At 46.1% G+C, this 17,219-nt stretch overlaps 1 protein-coding gene across 4 annotated transcripts in view; it reads left to right on the top strand.

The window, feature by feature from the left end:
- Nucleotides 1–17,219, top strand: part of DSCAM (DS cell adhesion molecule) — a 744,988-nt gene that overhangs the window by 15,801 nt on the left and 711,968 nt on the right. The window contains exon 1 of one of the 4 annotated variants that reach the window (XM_021071497.2): nt 9,536–9,815. The exons of the other annotated variants lie outside the window; for them this stretch is intronic. Coding sequence (XP_020927156.2) covers nt 9,671–9,815 — 145 coding nt within the window. The 5' untranslated portion in view covers nt 9,536–9,670. Of the gene's footprint in view, nt 1–9,535; nt 9,816–17,219 lie in introns of those variants that run through there. 4 annotated transcript variants of the gene reach the window in all.

Below are 17,219 nucleotides of genomic sequence, written 5' to 3'. Positions count from 1 at the left end.
TCTAGCAGGGTCATGGCCTGGGTCCCCCAGTTAGATCCCGGTCTTGGTGTTTCCCTTCAGTCCTATCCAGTTAGCCGTGCCCTAAACCTTGGGTTGTAGTCCCCAGGAGGGCTGGCTGGAGACAGATGAGAAGATATTTGGCATCTCGTCTCGTGGCTAAGGAACCTGCAGTGTGTGCTCTGCTGAGGCCCACCGCGTCACTTTGGTATGGGGTGCTGAGTGAGCGTTTCCATGACCACTGCTAACGCCCACTGAGCTCTTTCCGTGTGCCAGGAACTGGGCTGAGCGCTTTAGTGTACCGTCTCCTTGTTTGCCAGGTGTGTCTTTGAGGTGCTTATTCACACGCTCTTCATTGTACACTTGGGGGACGTCAAGGCTCACGAAGGCGAAGTGCGTTGGGTCCAGTCAGTGATCCAGTGTGTGGTGAAGGCAGGATCTGGACCTGGACCATCGAATTCCAGATGCCCGCACTGGCCAACCATGCCGCACCCTCCATTGACAAGCTTCCGACATGGGAGCAGGCTCTTGAGCCCACACACTGTTTTAAGTGGCAGCGGTTGTGTGGGGAGCTAGAAACAGGAGTTATCCAGAAAGCAGACCGTGCTTTCCTGGCTGGTTTTGAAGGAAGATGCTGGGGAGTGTGGCGGTGCAGGCACAGCTTTGAAAGTCTCAGGTTGGTTTGTTTTAATCACAACATGTCGAGACAGGACACTTGGTCACCAAGGTATCACCAAGCCCACGCTGCCCACCTGTGTCCCCAAGCACTGATTGCCCCTTCTCCCAGTGTGTGTCCCGTTTCGCACGTCTACTGCTGTGGCGTCCGCGTTAGAAACCCAGCCTTGCATTTCAGTGGACAGTCACGGGGCTAGGACCTGCAGTGATGTCAGGACCCTGTCTGGGGCACCGCCGTGTGGGCCTTCTCTCCCTCTGACCCCCTTCACACATGGGGCATGTCTACCCCAAGTTCCCCTTGTGTCTGAGATGTTCAGCCAGATCCCCCTGAGTAAACCTGAGCCAGGCTGCCCCGAGCAGCTGAGCACACCTGCAGAAACTGCACACTGCCCTTCTGAGTGGCCTCCTTTTAAGGTGTGGCCACACACTTCAGGTGGCCCTTCACTCTGCCCTCCGTCCCGCCCGAGCACCCTGTTGCTTCCCGCTCCTGCGGGGTGAGGACGCCTCACCCTCCCCTTCCTCTGCAAACCTCAGCCTCCCCATCCCTGCCCTCATTTCTCTTTGCAGGGGGTCAGAGGACCCCAGCCAACTACTCGGGCTCTCCTTCTCCGCCCCGCACTGCATGTGTCTATACCATTGGGATCGCTCCCTTTTTACCCCCTTGGTGAGGGTCGGGTTCAGTTGTGGGAATGATTGAGCACAGACCCCTGGCCTGGACAGGTGGGAGTGACAGCCATGTTTTAGTGACATACATGCATAGCCCAGGTGGGGACATCCATGCCACATGTGGCTCCTGGGGGGCGGGGTGGTGTGCACCTGGGAACAGAGCAAACAACTTTGCAGCATCACAAGGGTTCTGCAGGAGGGCATGATTGGCCTGTTTGACTAGTTCTGCAGGCTGGCAGGGAACTAATACCTGCTCTGCAGGAAGAAGCAGACACTGTGCCTGGTCCCTTGATACGGAGGGTCACTTAGCAAGGGGACTTTGTGGGGGCAGGGGGTGAGAGAAGAGCTCCTGGTTGAGCCATTTGAGGCCTTTCCCATTTTGCAGGATGTCCAGACAGCACTTCGCGTTGCACCTTAATTGCAGGGAGCACTGATACCTGTATGCACTGCCTTCCTCCCTGACAGTGAAGCACTGGCCTCTCTCCGTAGACGGCTCCGACCTCCGCCCACGTGCAGAATCCCATCATCTCAGCCACTGAAGGAGTTTTTGCCCTCATGGTTACAAGCTGCTCTTCAAGTGTCTCCTGGTTCTCGTCTCTTCCGGGTGACCTGCCAGCACCAGGCTGTCTCTCCTGTGACCCCGCTGGCATGTAGCAAATACTAACATACAAACCCTGACTCTTGTCACCACTTCCTTCGCCTTCCTCAGTCTCTTACACCCTTTGTAGCAAAGTCCCTTGAAAGAGTTGCATAGAGTGTTTCTCCGATTAACTGAGGTGAGGGGTTGGCTCTTCAGCCTCCAGTCTGTTGTAGATGGACAGGAAGTCCTGCTGCATGGGCCTCGCACCCAGGTGTTCCACCTGCTGCTCGCCAGGGCCTTCGCCAGTAGGCGACGTTGTCTCTACCCAACTCGCTGTGAAGCGAGGGTGCAGACCACACCCTTGCAAGTTGCGGCAGCGTCTCAGTTTCTGCATTTGTCTGATTGCAGGCAGGAAACAGGCAGCTGGTCTGTGCGCCCGTGGACTGGGGCTGTCTGAATCCACTTCACCCCTTCATCTCTCAGTCTTCCTCACACACACGCTCATCAGCGTCCTCTGCACAGCGCCCCCAAAGCTGCTTCTGACAAGGTCACCTTTGACCTTCTGACAAGGTCACCTTTGACTAGAAGCGAGCTGTTTGTAGTCTTCAGCTCGTTGAGCTTCGCAGCAGCTTTTGACACACATTTTCCTTGAAACACCTTTCCTTGGGTCCTGGGTAGCTCCTGCCATAGGTGTCCCTTCTGCCTCGCCAGCTTCTCCTCCTTCTTTTTCTCCTCCTTGTCTTTGCTGTCTTTCCCCTCTAGTCCAAGGCTAAATGATGCGACGGCCCAGGGCTCCGTCCCCGGTCCTCTTCTCCCCTCCTTGCCCCATCTCGCCTCTCCCTTTGCTTTCCCAGCGACACTCACCTTCTCTGTGGCTTTATTTAGGCTGAGGCGTTTAAATGCCACGGACGTGTGGATGACAGCCACGCTCCTCCCTTTATCCGCAGTTTCCTCCCTGAACTCAAATCCAGGCCGTAAAATCCAGCTGTGTGCTCACCCTGTTCCCTTAGAGACTTGTAGGGCTCTCTGGCGCTCACCTGCTTGGACCAGAACTCGCAGATGCGTCTCCCCATGCCTGCTCCTGTCTCCTGAGGTTGTCATCCAAGTTGAGCATCGCTGGAGATCCTCGGCTCAGGATGAAAGCCTTGGAGCTGTCCTTGAGTCTTCGCTTTGTTTCTCACCTCTGATTCGCACCCGCAGTGCGTCCTGTTGACTCTGCTCTCAGACGATGACCATTTCCGCTTCAATTCAAACTAGTCTCCTCCTGGGCCAGTCTTTGCTGTGACCGGCCAGCTGGTCTCTCTGCTTCCACTCTTGCTCTCAACAGCTGGAGGTCCACCCAGCAGCCAGAGGGACCTCTTCAAATGATGAATCAGGTTATGTAACTCTTCTTCTCAAAGCCCATAGGGGTGTTCCGCCATCCCTAAAACAAACCAGGTATTCCTTCCTCTACTCTAAGAAGCCCTCTGTGACTGGCTCAGGCTGACCGCACCACACTTCCCCAACTTTAGCCACACTGGCCCTTCTGGGTGTTTCTCCAGCAGGCTGAGATTGTTCCTAGGTCAACAGTTTTCACTCACTTTTTTTTTTTTTTCTGGCATGCTCTACCCTAGGCCTTTTCATGCTCTGTTTTCTCCCTTCCAAATATTACCTCCTGAGAGAGACCTCCCACTTGATCTGAAATAGAGTGGCCTCCTTGCTGTGCTTTGTGTTTCGTCACAGTAGCTGTGAGTATTGGAATCATACAGTTATTTGTTTATCTTGTCTGTTGTGCTCACCTCTGCATTATGGACCCTGCGAGAGTTACGAAAGACTTCAGGGCCCCAGTGAGTGTTTACGGAATAAATTATTAAAAAGTGAATGCTGTTTAGAGGGGTTATAATTCTTATGGGCTGAAGTCACTGCTCTCTGTACGCCGTGATCTCTTCATGTAGAAGGTCTGAATGTACACAGTGATCGGAAGGTTAACAAGCCTGTGCCCTAGAGTGTTCACTCTGACCTATTCCTAGAGGCATCAACAATAAAAATACCTTCATTGGATAGCTATATAATTATAGAGATATCACATGTATTTTCAGAAATACAAAGATATTTAGTTCAACAACTTTCTAGCAAATGTTTACTAAGTACCTATTATGTGCACTAAATTGCAAGCTCCCAGAAGTCAGGGATTTTGTGTTGCACGTCAGACTATCTCCATATCCTAGAAAAGGGCTTGGCATGTATATTGCTCCATAAACATTTGCTGAGTGAGTACATGATGGAAAAGCATTATACCTAGGATTGTGCAAGAAATGAGTCCATTCCCTGTTTTAGAGGTCATGGCAAAGTCCAAGGAAGATAGGATAGACTCACCAGTATAAAAGGGCTGGACTTGATAATGGTTGCCATGCTGGCCATACAGAGAAAGTTCTGTAGTGTTTATGGAATTAGAAACAACTTCTGATTGTTTGTAAAGGGCCTCGAGGAGGAGGAAATTTCAAAACTGGACTTTTAAGGGTGGGTCGCAGAGAGATTGACCAGGTCAAGGTGAGGAGAGGCAGGAAGGAGAGGTGCAGAGTAGCTCCCGTAAGTTTCTGTGCCTGTCACTGTGGAAGATCCCTCTAAACTAGGGTAGCGGAGTTCTGTGGCTCAGCAGGTTAAGGATGTGGTGTTGTCACTGCTGTGGCTTGGGTCACTGTTGTAGAGTATTTTGATCCCTGGCCTGGGAACTTCCACATGCTTCAGGCACAGGCAATGATTTTTTAAAAAAATTAAAATGGGGTAGGAAGCAGAATATGAAGGCATTTAAATTCAAATACACATCATTTGAATGTAAGTGTTAAAATCAAAATCTTGATGTCATGTGAGCAATTGATGCTGTGCTTTTGGCTGTGATACACAGGAAGGTGTGCAGAGTAGAGAGACTTGGTGGACGTGTGGACAAACAAGGGCTACTCCAGTGGCGCAGGATGGTGGTAGGTGACTGGATACCAACCGAGGGGGAGGGATGGGCTAAGAGGGGGATGGGTGGGATTATCCAAGCTTGACTATGAATAAAGTCAGGTCCAGGTTAGCCCCATGGGTGGGTCGCACTACCTGAACTTACTGGAGAACTGAAGGCGTGAATAGGTTTATAGCCATGTGTGCTTAACTAGGTTTATAGCCACATATGCTTAACTAATGCCCATATTACTTCACGTCAGTCCTTTCTTCTTGAGACCCTATGAAATTTGCCTGACTGCAAACTGCCAGAATGGAATCACTGACAGGATTTTATGGCACCTGCTAAAAGCCTTTCTGTAGCTTAGTCATCACAGGCATAACCCGAGAGATGCTGAAAACTGGACCACAATCAGAGGGCACACTCTGAAAGATTAACTAATCAGCTTATTAAATCAACAAATAACTAACAGTTTCCCTTTCTTCTAGTTTTTTGTGTCTCTTTGGAATGCAAAGCATAGAAGAATTTAAAAGTAACAGTGAATTTGGGTTAAAGTTCCACTGTAACACTGTCTATTATTTTTATAGATAATTGAGCTAAGCTTGGGTTCTCTGTAGTGTGAACCTGTTTGGGATCTAAAGCCAGCAGAAAAGGAAGGGGTCACCACAGCAAGGAAGAGTCGTAATTTTTTTAGGCAATGTAATTAAATTAACCTTAGGATGCACCTGTTTAAAATGTTATCACTTGAATATCCATTTTCTCCTATTTACATACCTTGCTCCATAGAAATCTGCAGTAGAGTTAAGGAAAATGTAAGTTAAAATTTTTATTCCATGTTTTGAGTTTTCAGAATCTTTCTGTTTTTAAACTAGTCAAATTTAGATTTAGCAGAATCCACCTTAGCATAACTTAAACCTCAAAATAATCTACATTCAGTTCATATTACATATTCTCGGTCTCATTTTGTGTGTGTGTGTGTATGTGTGCGTGTTTGTGTGTGGGTGTGCGTGCGTACAAGTTACAGGGTTTGTTTTGTGATTTATCTCTTTTATCCTCTCCCTTTTCTTGCTTTCTCTCCTCACCATCCACACAGGTCATGCACACACTTGATCTGTGTGTCCTTGCATTCGGCATTCTTTTCATAGTAAGTTTATTAAAGCCTCCTTAGCTTTTGTACTTACTGATAAAAGAGTTGTGTTTTCAAAACTGAAAATTGAGGTGGAGGAGTAAGAAGTAAAGGGTTGTGATTGTTTGTCAAAGTCTGTATCCACATGGTGCAGATTATGGGCCGTTATCTACGGAGGCTGGTCATTAGAGACAGAAAGTTCCTAGTGTTACCAAGGCCTGAGCGTAAGCTTAGCGCAAACTCACAGTGGGCTTTTTTAGAGAGTTTCTTAATTAACCTGGAAATATTTGCTATGCTTTTTTGGTGTTCCCTTGAAAATATGGAAATAAGAAAAGTGTAAAGATTTCTGTCCTTAAAGAGTTGGCCATTTAATTAGGAAATCATGACATACACAAGGAAACAAGATCCTTTTAAATTCGAGGTATTATAGACTAATAAAGAGATAAAGTAGGTAATCTAGTTAAATTAAAAAACAGGTTGCTAATAGTTCAGAAAAGACATTTAATTTAAAAGTAGAAGAAGGAGGCGCTCCCATTGTGGTTCATTGGGTTAGGGACCCAGTGTTGCCTCTGTGAGGTCGGGGATTTGATCCCTGGCCTGGCTCAGTGGGTTAAGGATCCAGCATTGCCGCAAACTGTGGCGTAGGTCGAAGGTATGGCTCAGATCTGGTGTTGCTGTGGCTGTGGTGTAGAATGCAGCTGCAACTCCAATTCAGCCCCTGACCTGGGAACTTCCATATGCTGCAGGTGTGGCCCTAAAAAATTCAAGCTTTGTTAACTGAAACTAAAGACGGCTTTCTGAACGAGAAGTGGCTTCAGTAGTGGATCAGTGCTGGAGAGCACTTTTGAGGAATGGGAGTGGGTGTCCATGCAGCTTGCAGGTTTGGAATTACGGGTGAATACTGTAAATTTGGAGACTGATCCATGGGTCTGCAGGAGGCCGAGGAGCAAAATTCAGGCTGCAGCAAGAAGCTTTCAAAGACTTTCAGAGCAAGGTTGAGTGGGGAAAATTCAGTTTCACATTATAGTGAGGCATTTAGAAACAGAAGTGCTTCTCTGAGATTCACGCTTGTGGCAAACAGCTGTGGTCGGGAGGCAGCAGAATTGGCACTAAGTTTTTACAGCATGTAAAGTAAAGGGTTTTTGTTTAAGGTGGGACAGGAGACAGTGAGTTTCCTACCTGTTAGAAATGAGTGACATGAAGAGACGTACGAAAAGTAAAATTTATGGCCCCTGGGGTGCTGGCATCAGCTGTGTTTTGCGATTCCCATAGTCACCTCAAATGTGTGTCATAGACCTTGATTCGGAGGTTTGTTTTCACTGCAAATGCCATGAGTAACGGCAAAATCTGTGCTCAGTAGGAGCAGAGGAAGGCACTTATCAACCCACGTGAGCAGTTTTAGGAGAAAAATGATCTTTAATTATTAATCAAAGTTAGAACCTAGTCAAATTTAGTGTTACCTAAGCCTTCACAGTGACCCTTTTAGTGAAAAAATGAGATTCACATTTTCGTCCTGAATACACCTCTTCTGTTAGCCTTCCTAGCAACGCATCTGAATGTCCAAGCGATTTGCTGCCGTTTTCCCTTACAGGAGACTCATCTCCTAAAGACACACTGACGTTTCTTACTCCACATTGTCCCTTCTTAAAGAGAGTGATTCTGTTTTAAAAATTTCTACTGTGGTAACTTGCTGAATGGGGTTTTTGGCAAGATGGTCTGGCAGTGGCACGAAGGAACGATTGGGAGGTGGGAAGGCTGGAAGGTGGAAATGCAGCCAGGCTCCCGCTGTCATGACCAGTGGCCTGAGGAGATGAGGGCTTGCTCTGAGTTGGGATCATGCAAGGGAGAGAAAAGGATAAAACTGACCATGTCCTGACTGGTAGGATGTAAAGAGTCCAAAAATGACACCTTGACAAAATCTGAACAGTGAGGATGATGGAAGAAGTTGGAGGAAACACGTTTGTGATGTTGGGCTAAAGCCACTTGCCATCCTAGATTATTGATAGGAGAGTTCGAAGCCGTTTACTAAGGTAAAGGCATGATAAAGTGTGCTCTGTTATTGTGCTATAGAGAAGCTATTGCTTAACTGGGGTTAATGCCCGTTTTCACCCCCTTTCCTCTGAGGTCACCGGGTTTAAGCTGGCGGAAACCCTGGATGGACCTGGCTCTGCCATGGTTGTACCTTCCCAGAGCCCCCACTCCTGATTTTCCTTTCTCCTCTTTGCTCAGGCTTCTGTGGTTTAGCAGGATGTTTTGTTTTTTTCTCAGTATACATTATAACTGCCATCTTCTCTCCACGTTTCTGTTATATTTCTGTTGCAGGCAGCAGGCCTTCGTTTATCTGTCCCGGCCCCCGTTACCTTCCTCCACAGATTTTTTACCTTCACATCTCAGCGTATTCCTGACAGTGAGCCCCTACTTTGGTGGATCCAGGTCTCAGATCCTTGGGACGATGGGCAGATAGCAGCCAAAAGGACTCTGACACCACCTGTCAAACGATCGTGTGAAGAGAGGGTCAAAGATGTAAACGGACCTCTTTCACAGGACAGTAGGATTGGGCCAGTGCTAGGCTTCAGACCAGGCTGACCTGCCTGCAGGCTTCAAACAGTTTCCATCATGCCAGATGTGTGGATGGGGAGCAGAGGAGAAGACACTGAAAAGGAATCTGTAGGTCGAACAGATCAGTGTGCACGCGTGGTCTTGTGTGATCTATCCTGACAGCCTGGCCCACGCTGATCTCCTTGGTTGATTGCAGTGGGTTCGCTCCATTAGAAGTTTGTGAGAAATAGCAGTTACGTGGCATTAGCTCTGTGCTTTAAGATTCTTGGCTTAATGAATGCTAAATACGGCTGCAGCTGGAAATGCATACGAAGTTATTACCTTGTTGAGTCCTTGCGTATTTCTCCCAGGTCTTTTTGGAGGTTCAGGGAGATGTTCTACTGACCAGAATGTCCCTGTTGTTGGGAGGGATTAACAGAGCCAGAAAATATCCCTTCCTTGGTGCATCCCAGCACAGAGCCCTGGCTCCAGGCGATCTGTGTTCAATTATGGTTAAAATGTTAAATTAGCTGAAAGAGAGTTTTTCTGGTTACTTGAGTCTGCCTTTTGGACTCCATTAATTGTTTGCTCATTAAGTCATTTACAGTAACCCTTTCCAGCCAGTCCTGATAATCAGCTTTTAGGCACCTTTCTGCTCTGTGATATTCCTCATTCAGGCTTTCTCAGACGGGCAGCCCTGGTAAAGAATCCACACACATCAGGGGCTCAGTAGGGAATGAAGGGGGGATGGAAGGAGATGTTTGTGCCTTATTTGATGGCAAATCCTGTTTTCCTTTCCTGCCGCAACGGGGAACATTGCATTTGTACTTCAGATCTAAATTTTATTGTACACCCAGAAAAAGCTCTTTCTTTTAAAATAATTGTCGTTTTAAAATAGCAATGTCTCCTTCCAAAGAAGATCTATTTTTTTTTTTTTTGGTTCAGCAGGATTTTTGTTTTTATATAAATTTAGTGTTATCTTAGATTTTATATTTTCTAAAAGCGATGTTTTAGAACAAAGAATGTTTTGAATGCAGTGTCACCCTCAACCCAAGTCTTGGTGAACTGGAGAAATGCATGCGACGTTGGGAGTTTATTTCCACATCTTCAGTTAACTTTGGGCTATTCCAAGACTAAATCCTCTGCTCGTCCCTGTGAGCATGGGATGGACCCGTTACGTAGCCTTCTTGTGTTTTTAAAGGAGAAGCAGTGTGTGGCATGGGGAAGGATCTGTCTGCACGCACGGCATCGCACAGGGACAGTCTGCTGCTTTCTTGCAAGGCGAGCCTGGGAGCTTTCGTCACCAGGAGGTTGGTGAAGTGATGAACTGTGCGGCATTCTGTTCCTTTTACCTCCTTCCCTCTCATATAAATGATGACAAATTGCCTGGCTGTAAATTTGAAAGTCCCTAAATGGCATTTTTGTCAAAGCCTTTAGAACGAAATGCTTACTCGGAGAGATTTTTAAGTCTTGGGAGACGGGGTGGCGGGGAGCAGGCCTAATTATTATGCATCATGACACAATGCATTATGCATCACGCTTGCTTTTCTGCTTTTTAAACACTTGTTATGGATGATGAAACTAATTTGCATGGACAAACAGGGCACTCTCCTGCACATTTTCCCTGTGATGTCATATTCCTGCTTCCAGGGGGTTTCGTCGCCGCCTCCCATGGAAACCCCTCAAACACGCACATTTTCATATGACACTTTAATAATTAGCTTAGAGATAATTGTCAGTCAAGGGAAGATAACCTTTTATCAAAGGTGCCTTGAAAGTGGTGTGTTCACAGAAGAAACGAGCGATCTGATTTGCATTTGCGCTTGCTTCTCTTTCCTCCTGGCATTTACGGAATAAAATACTGCGTACGAGGGGGGAGGGTGTGAAAGAGGAAAAGTGTGGGTGTGGAGGGGAAGCCGGAGCTGTCAAATTGTTAAGACAAATGGGGCTTAGAGAATCCTAATTAAACCTGAAATTGCTTAGAAACAGGAAGTATGTATTCCTAATTGTTGGCACCAGGAAGAAAAAAAATCTAATTTACTGCATATCTTTAAATAAAGATAACCCATTATTTGGCCTACGAGATTTCAATCCTTACCTCTTACAGAAGTGAGTGTAGTGATTTTAAGTGCTGTGAAATTCACCTCCATGGTTGAGCAGAAGATATCATAAAGAAGAGAAAGGAAGCCGTGCCGGAAAGTATGTGTAGATTTTTGGTCTTTGTTTTCTTCTCTTGGAGGTATTCTAGTTACATTCTGGGAAATTTTTAGTGTGTTGGAGCCCTCAGAAATATTGAGTATCTGAAAACTAAAATGAATACAAGTGTATATTTTCCAGACTCAAGGTATATCTTCTCAAGAAGTATGTGTGTTCTGAAGACAGCCCCTGCCATGTTGCTTTCAGAATAACAAAGTACTGTCTGCTGGGCTAGGACTCTTGCTCCCAGGGAGATGCTGAGCGTGTCTGATGCAGGCCGTGGCCACGTTCTCTCCTCTCATTGCACCTCTTGATGTCGATGACAAGTGCCCCCTCCGTTAAAAAAAAATAGTTTTTATTTGGGAAGCAGAAAGAGCTTCCAGCATTGTGGCTTCTTGAATTCATCCTCACGTGGCTAGGGGCCAAGCTGAGGACAATCCTCTATCATTTTTTCCGCCTCTGCCCAAGCTTCAAACCACTGTGTCCCTCTCTCTGTTGGACTTTGGCTTCCACTCATTTAAAATGCACTTTTAACACAAGAGCCTTTAATAAAACTTCTTTTGGCTGTTTTTTTTTTTTTAAACATTGGTTCAACACTAGGTTGGAAGATGGGGTGGGCTGGGGGTCAGGGGCTGCACCCCGTATTTCTGGTTGGGTCTTAGGGCGTTTCCACCGGGTTGCTGCATTGGTGATGATAATAATGAGGGCAGATAGAATAATGACAGCTACAGTCTGTTGAGGGCTTTCGTTCTGTGGGCACTGTAGTTCCATCTTTGCTGATCACATTTAAGTCTCATAGAAATCCTTTATTTCACAGCTCGCTGCCCTTTGCCGATGAGAAAGTAGAGTCACAGGGAGCTGGGGAGATTGCCCGAGATCATTCGAGGTGGGCGTTCAGTTTGAACTGAGATCGCCTGACTCAGAGTCAGTATTATTAACCCAAATCCCTAAAATCTGGCTCCTCCTGCTTCGCATGTCCACCTCATGCAGTAACTGTAAACCTCAAATCCAGTGGTCTTAAAGCAAGCGAGAAAATACCTTGAAAAAGGAAGCCTAGCTCAGTGTCTGTCACACTGCCCTTTTTGCCGCTTTCTGAGGATTTCATTTGTGAAACAGACATCATCACAGCTGCCCTGGAAGACACTGGTGCTCATTAAGTGGAAGAGATTTGATTATCGTTGGAAAATTTTTCCTTTTAATTTTTCCAGCAGAGGTTGGTGCCAGCTTTATCCTGGAGATAAAGGGTCCTCCGTTTGTTCCTATTCATTGCATGGGTTCCTGTGTCTCCGTGAGGGAGCAGCCTGCCTCTGCAGCATTATCTGTGTCAGCCCAGGTTGTGGGCTCCAGGCGTGGAGCCTGCTGATTAAAACAAATGAGCTTGGTTGAGGGGGAAAATAGCCTTATCTGGTGATAGCCTGTCCATTCCTATTTGTCCTGAGAAAACTACTGTACCCCTCTTGGTATCCACACTCGGTTTAGATTGAACTTGCTTTAAGATTGCTGTTTTTTTTCCAACTAGAAATCAACCAAATGGCAACAGCCTGAAGGTTGAGGTTGGTGACGATAGGTTTCTTTTCTCTGCTCAGCCCCTAAACTGTCGGTTTGGACTGCCCGCCCCCATCGCAGGGCTGTGTAGCATTTGAGCATTTTCCTTCAGAAGCAGATCAAGTCATGTCTGGAAGATTTGAAATGTATCCTCTCAAGTACTTTATTTACGTTTATTTTGAACTTGTAAATTTTTAATCATTGCAATTGCCTTACACATTGCTGTTTTCCATTAATAAGAATATGAGATCAGTAGGCCTTCACCATATTTGCTGTTGCCATAAAATAGTTCAAGGTCATTATGCAAAGCCTGGACATTTCCGTTATCTGGTCTACCCTTGTTAGCTGGATTGCCTCAGTGCCTCTTGTGGAGGTCCTAGTGCTTTTGTTTCTGCTTGTGTGACTGCAAAGATGTGGTTCCAGGCCAGTCACATCTGCAGGTCAACATCTCACCTTATTCTTCCGTTATATCCTCCTCCCCCAAGATTAACTAAAATCTCTCAACATCAGTGAACTTTTATTTGCAAGTGTTGCTTCTGAGCCTTTAGAACCAACACAGTAAAGATAAACAGCTCATTTCTCATCAGTGCTCATCTTTATGTGAGCCTTTAAAATAGCTATTAGATGTAACTAAGAAAAAGCAGTCTTTCTTTATTCAAAGCACGTCTTCTCAGGAGCGATTTCAGCACTTGGTCCTTTCCCTCCTACACTGAGAGGTGGGCTCCCATACTGACTGTTCTTAGGATTTCACCTGTCCAGCTTGAAGCATTTTCGCTTGAAGCTGAACACTGAAAAGTTTTAAAAAGGGTTCTGAAGCGTGCAGCTGGAAGTGTACACAGCTGGAGAGGCTTCATGTTTCCATGGTTCTTCACATGTAGGAAAACCGCACGGCTGGAAAGCCCAGGCCCTAGTCTGAGGGCACAGATAAAGCTGTTTGTCAGTGCACTCTAGTTGCATTCTGTTCGCAGATGCTTCTTGGGGCTTTTCCTCTCTGCTTCCTCTTGGGTATTATGGTTGCTTGGTGGCAGCAGTGAGTCTCGCCTGTGTTCGTGTGACTCAGAAAATCTCGAATGTCCGAAATACTCGATGAATCATACTTGTCCCACACTCGTGTCTTCATGGGCCACAGTTGTTTAGGTCAATGACCTTATGTTTGGTCTCATGGACTTCTCACCTCTTGCCTACCCATGGTCTTTAGGTCAAAGAGATGTGGGCTCAACTTCAGTCCACTCATCCTCTAGCTGTTTATGGAACGAAATGGTTTCCTTTCTGCTGTTTCAAACATCGTCTCTGCCATACTCTTTAGTATATATTTGGCTGCATTTTCACGGAGATTTGCTCTTGTTGATCTCACTTTCTACCGTCCTCCTCTCTCTCTTTTACACTATGAAGTCGGACTTCTCTAAGGACATGTCTGCACTTTACTGACGCCGTGTTCTTACCTTGTACTCACTCAACGCCCAGTGTGTCTGCACCAGTCAGCCCTTTCCCTGCACTCAAACAGTTTACTCCAAGGTCACCGGAGACTTCCATATGCCAAATTCAGGGGCCAGTTTTCCATCTCACAGTCGTGGTCAGCACTGCTGACCGCTCCTTCCTCACTGAAACGCTGTCTTCCTTAGGTTCCCCATTTCTCTCACTTCTCTGGTTTCTCCTGTTTTTCAAGTGTCTATCTCAGTCTGCTTTGCCAGCTCATGCATGGCCTTTCAGTGTTAGAATTACAATCTCTCAAACCCGGTCTCTCGTTTGTTTTTATTCTCTACTCTTTTCCTGAATGGTAAAGTGCATGCCCATAGCTTACGGTTTCCGGTTCTAACTTGAGTTTCAATTGTCTAGACATATCCACTTGTCTAGAACTCAGAGTCACTTCTAAAGCTAATATTTCAAACCAGATTCCATCTGCTCCCTCTGTTCTCCACAAAAAGCCATGCCGGAAGGGTGTGGGTAAGGATCATTCAGACTTGAAATTTACCATAATTACACTAAATCAATTAATAAATAAATAAAAACTATGAAAGATTTAAAAAAGAGAGCGAGAGAGCATGGGAGATGGGAGGGAATCCAGGTGCTACAGGAACCCTGGGGGTGATTGTTTGTTGAGGGTTGTGACAGCGAGGGTGGTTGCCTGGGTGTTGGGGCATTCAGGGTGCAGCACGTAGGCACTTGATCTGAAGACATGAGCAGTGGGAAGTTATGTGGGAAGACTGGGTGGGTCATCACCATCTTCCACACGCTCTGGTATAATGGTTTTGGACCTGAGCACCTGCAGTGAAAGGGAAAAGATTCCCTTTTTGTTAAGAGTGGCTCTTTGGGGTAAGGCAGTTTGTGAGGTCAAATGCTAAGGATTTCTGGCTCTTATAACACTCTGGTATTGCTTCTTGCCTCTTGGTTATTTTTACCCATCTAAAGAAAACTTTAGATCCAATGGCGCCACTCCTGGGCATATATCCAGAAAAGAAAAAGTACTTGTCCCCCGTCCACCATGTTCATAACAGTGCTAGTCACACCAGCCAAGATATGTAATCAACCTAAATGTCCATCCACAAATGAATAGGTAGAGAAGATGTACATATATACAATGGAATATTACTCAGCCACGAAAAAATGAAATAATGCCATTTGTAGCAACATGGTTGGACCTAGAGATGATCATACTAAGTGAAGTGAGTCAGACAGAGAAAGACAAATAGTATATGGCATCACCTACATGTGACATCTAAAAAATTATTCAAATCGACTTATTTAGGACATAAAAGGAGACTTATAGGAAACAAACTTATGGTTAGCAAAGGGGGAAGGTGAGGAGGAGGGATAAATTAGGAGTATGAGTACACTATTGCATATGAAATAGACAAATGAGGATTTCCTATATAGCACAGGGAACTTTTTTTTTTTTTGTCTTTTCTTTTTTTAGGGCCGCACTCATGGCATATGGAGGCTCTCGGGCTAGGAGTCGAATCGGAGCTGTAGCTGCCAGCCTACGCCACAGCCACAGCAATGCAGGATCTGAGCTGTGTCTGTGACCTGCACCACAGCTCATGGCAATGTCGGATCCTTAACCCACTGAATGAGGCCAGGGATCAAACCTGTGTCCTCATGGATGCTAGTCAGACTCACTTCTGCTGAGCCACGATGGGAACTCCTAGCACGGGGAACTTGATTCAATTAACTTTTAATAGCCTGTAATGGAATAAAAGAAGCTGTGCACCTGAAATGAATACAGTATTGTAAATCAACTATAGTTAGAATAATTAAAAAACAAAACTTCTCTTCCCATTTAGTCAATGGTATTTTCCCTGTGGAGCCTTTTTCTGACCTATGGTCCTTCTTACAAGCCGGTTCCTCCCAGTACAAGGAATCTGGGAGATGGGGACGGAATACTCTTTTCACTGGAGCACCGATGCTTCAAATGGGGAACATAAGGATTGTGAATTACATCCAGGACTAGGTGGTCTGACAGTGGTCCCAGGTGCCTGACCTGTGTGCGATACCGTGGGAGTCATCAAGAAACCTACCATGTGGCTCAGTGTGAAGGGAGGCTATGTGGAAGATACAGATTTCTCAAGATGAGGAAGTGATGCCAGACCTGGGGAGTGCCCCCAGGCGGAGCTGGCTGCTCTATGGTCTGCAGGCTCAGTGTTTCACCCTGTTTCTCTCGAGGGCGCTGGCTGCATTCTCTCTTGGCTTCTCTAGCTTGAGCCACTGGCTCTACAGTTCTAAGGACCCCTTCCCAGTTCCTGGAGAAAACACTGTCCCTGTTTTAGCCCCTTGTGGGGTGAAATTTTAAGTCTTCTTATAATTTACATTTTTCTCATGATTCATTTTGGTGCACTTGTAGGAACAATTAAGTCAATTAAAATTCAGCAAGCATGATTAAACATTTGGTAGGTATCAGACACTTGACAGAGTCCAGTCAGGATTTATTCCTGAAGAGGAAAAGTTTTAAAAAAGAAGTGCTCACTTGAGGTGATGGCTGTCTGAAATGCAGAGCTGCAGATACTAAGTTTGGGATTCAGGCTGATGTATAAGGTTATGGAACGAAACTTAGGTCTGCTCACCCACTATGCACTGAAGCCAGTTTCCTGACATCCGGTTGTGGTGAAAGAGTTTACTGCAAGGCCGAGCAGGGAGAATGGGCCGTTCATGCTCAGAGGACCTGAGCGCCCTGACGGCTTTCACAGAGGGTTTTAAAGGCACCACTGGGGGGAGGGTTATAGGTACCCGGTCAGCTCACGGACATTCTTCTGATCAGTTGGTGGTGAGATAAGCAGGGTGGTATTTAGGGAGTCTCCCTTCTGGTTTCAGCTGGTCTCGGGTCTTTGTGCTTGTGGTCAGTATGCAGTTCACTTCTTCCACCTGTTGGAGGTTTCAGTATCTGCAAAACAACTCAAGGGTATGGCTCAGGAGGTTCCTTGGCTTTGTTTTATGGATAAAACTAATATTATTTTGTCTTGTTGGACTGTTTCCCTTTGGTTTTGTACTTAAGAAAAATTCTCTAATTAAATTTGCTCTTTGGAACTTGTGAAAGGCCTAGAGGGTAAAACTTTTTACAAACAAGAGGAGGGGAGTGTGTGTTGCGGGTCAGAGGTCTGTCCCGGGAAAACCCCACAGGGTCCTGATCAGTTTCAATAATACCTTCAAAAAGCCAGTCTAAAAACGTCACACGGGGGCCTTTTTCTTCCTCCTTGAGCCTGCATCTCGAAGGAAAGTAATGAAATCAGACCTCTTCCTCTTTGATGTTTACTGGAAAGGACTTTTGAACCCAGACCAAGGGCTTTCCAGTTTTATACGAGTCCCCCTTCCCTGGGACTCCATGGCACCTGAGTATTTCATACACAACAGTACGGTCAGGGGACAGCCTCTCATCTCAAACCTGCAAGAACCCTGAGGAGAAGATTTTATTATTTTTCTAGTTGCTCAGGTGAGAAAACTGGAGTCCAGAGAGATTAGAGCTGGGAAGATACTAACGGATG

The sequence above is a fragment of the Sus scrofa genome, chromosome 13, assembly GCF_054392235.1.
Source record: "Sus scrofa isolate SSC_HxYL_T2T_F1_AM1 chromosome 13, Sscrofa_HxYL_maternal_Yorkshire_Landrace_v2.0, whole genome shotgun sequence".
Lineage (NCBI taxonomy): Eukaryota > Metazoa > Chordata > Mammalia > Artiodactyla > Suidae > Sus > Sus scrofa.
Note: the sequence above shows the minus strand (reverse complement) of the source record. Positions and strands in the feature narration are given on the sequence as shown.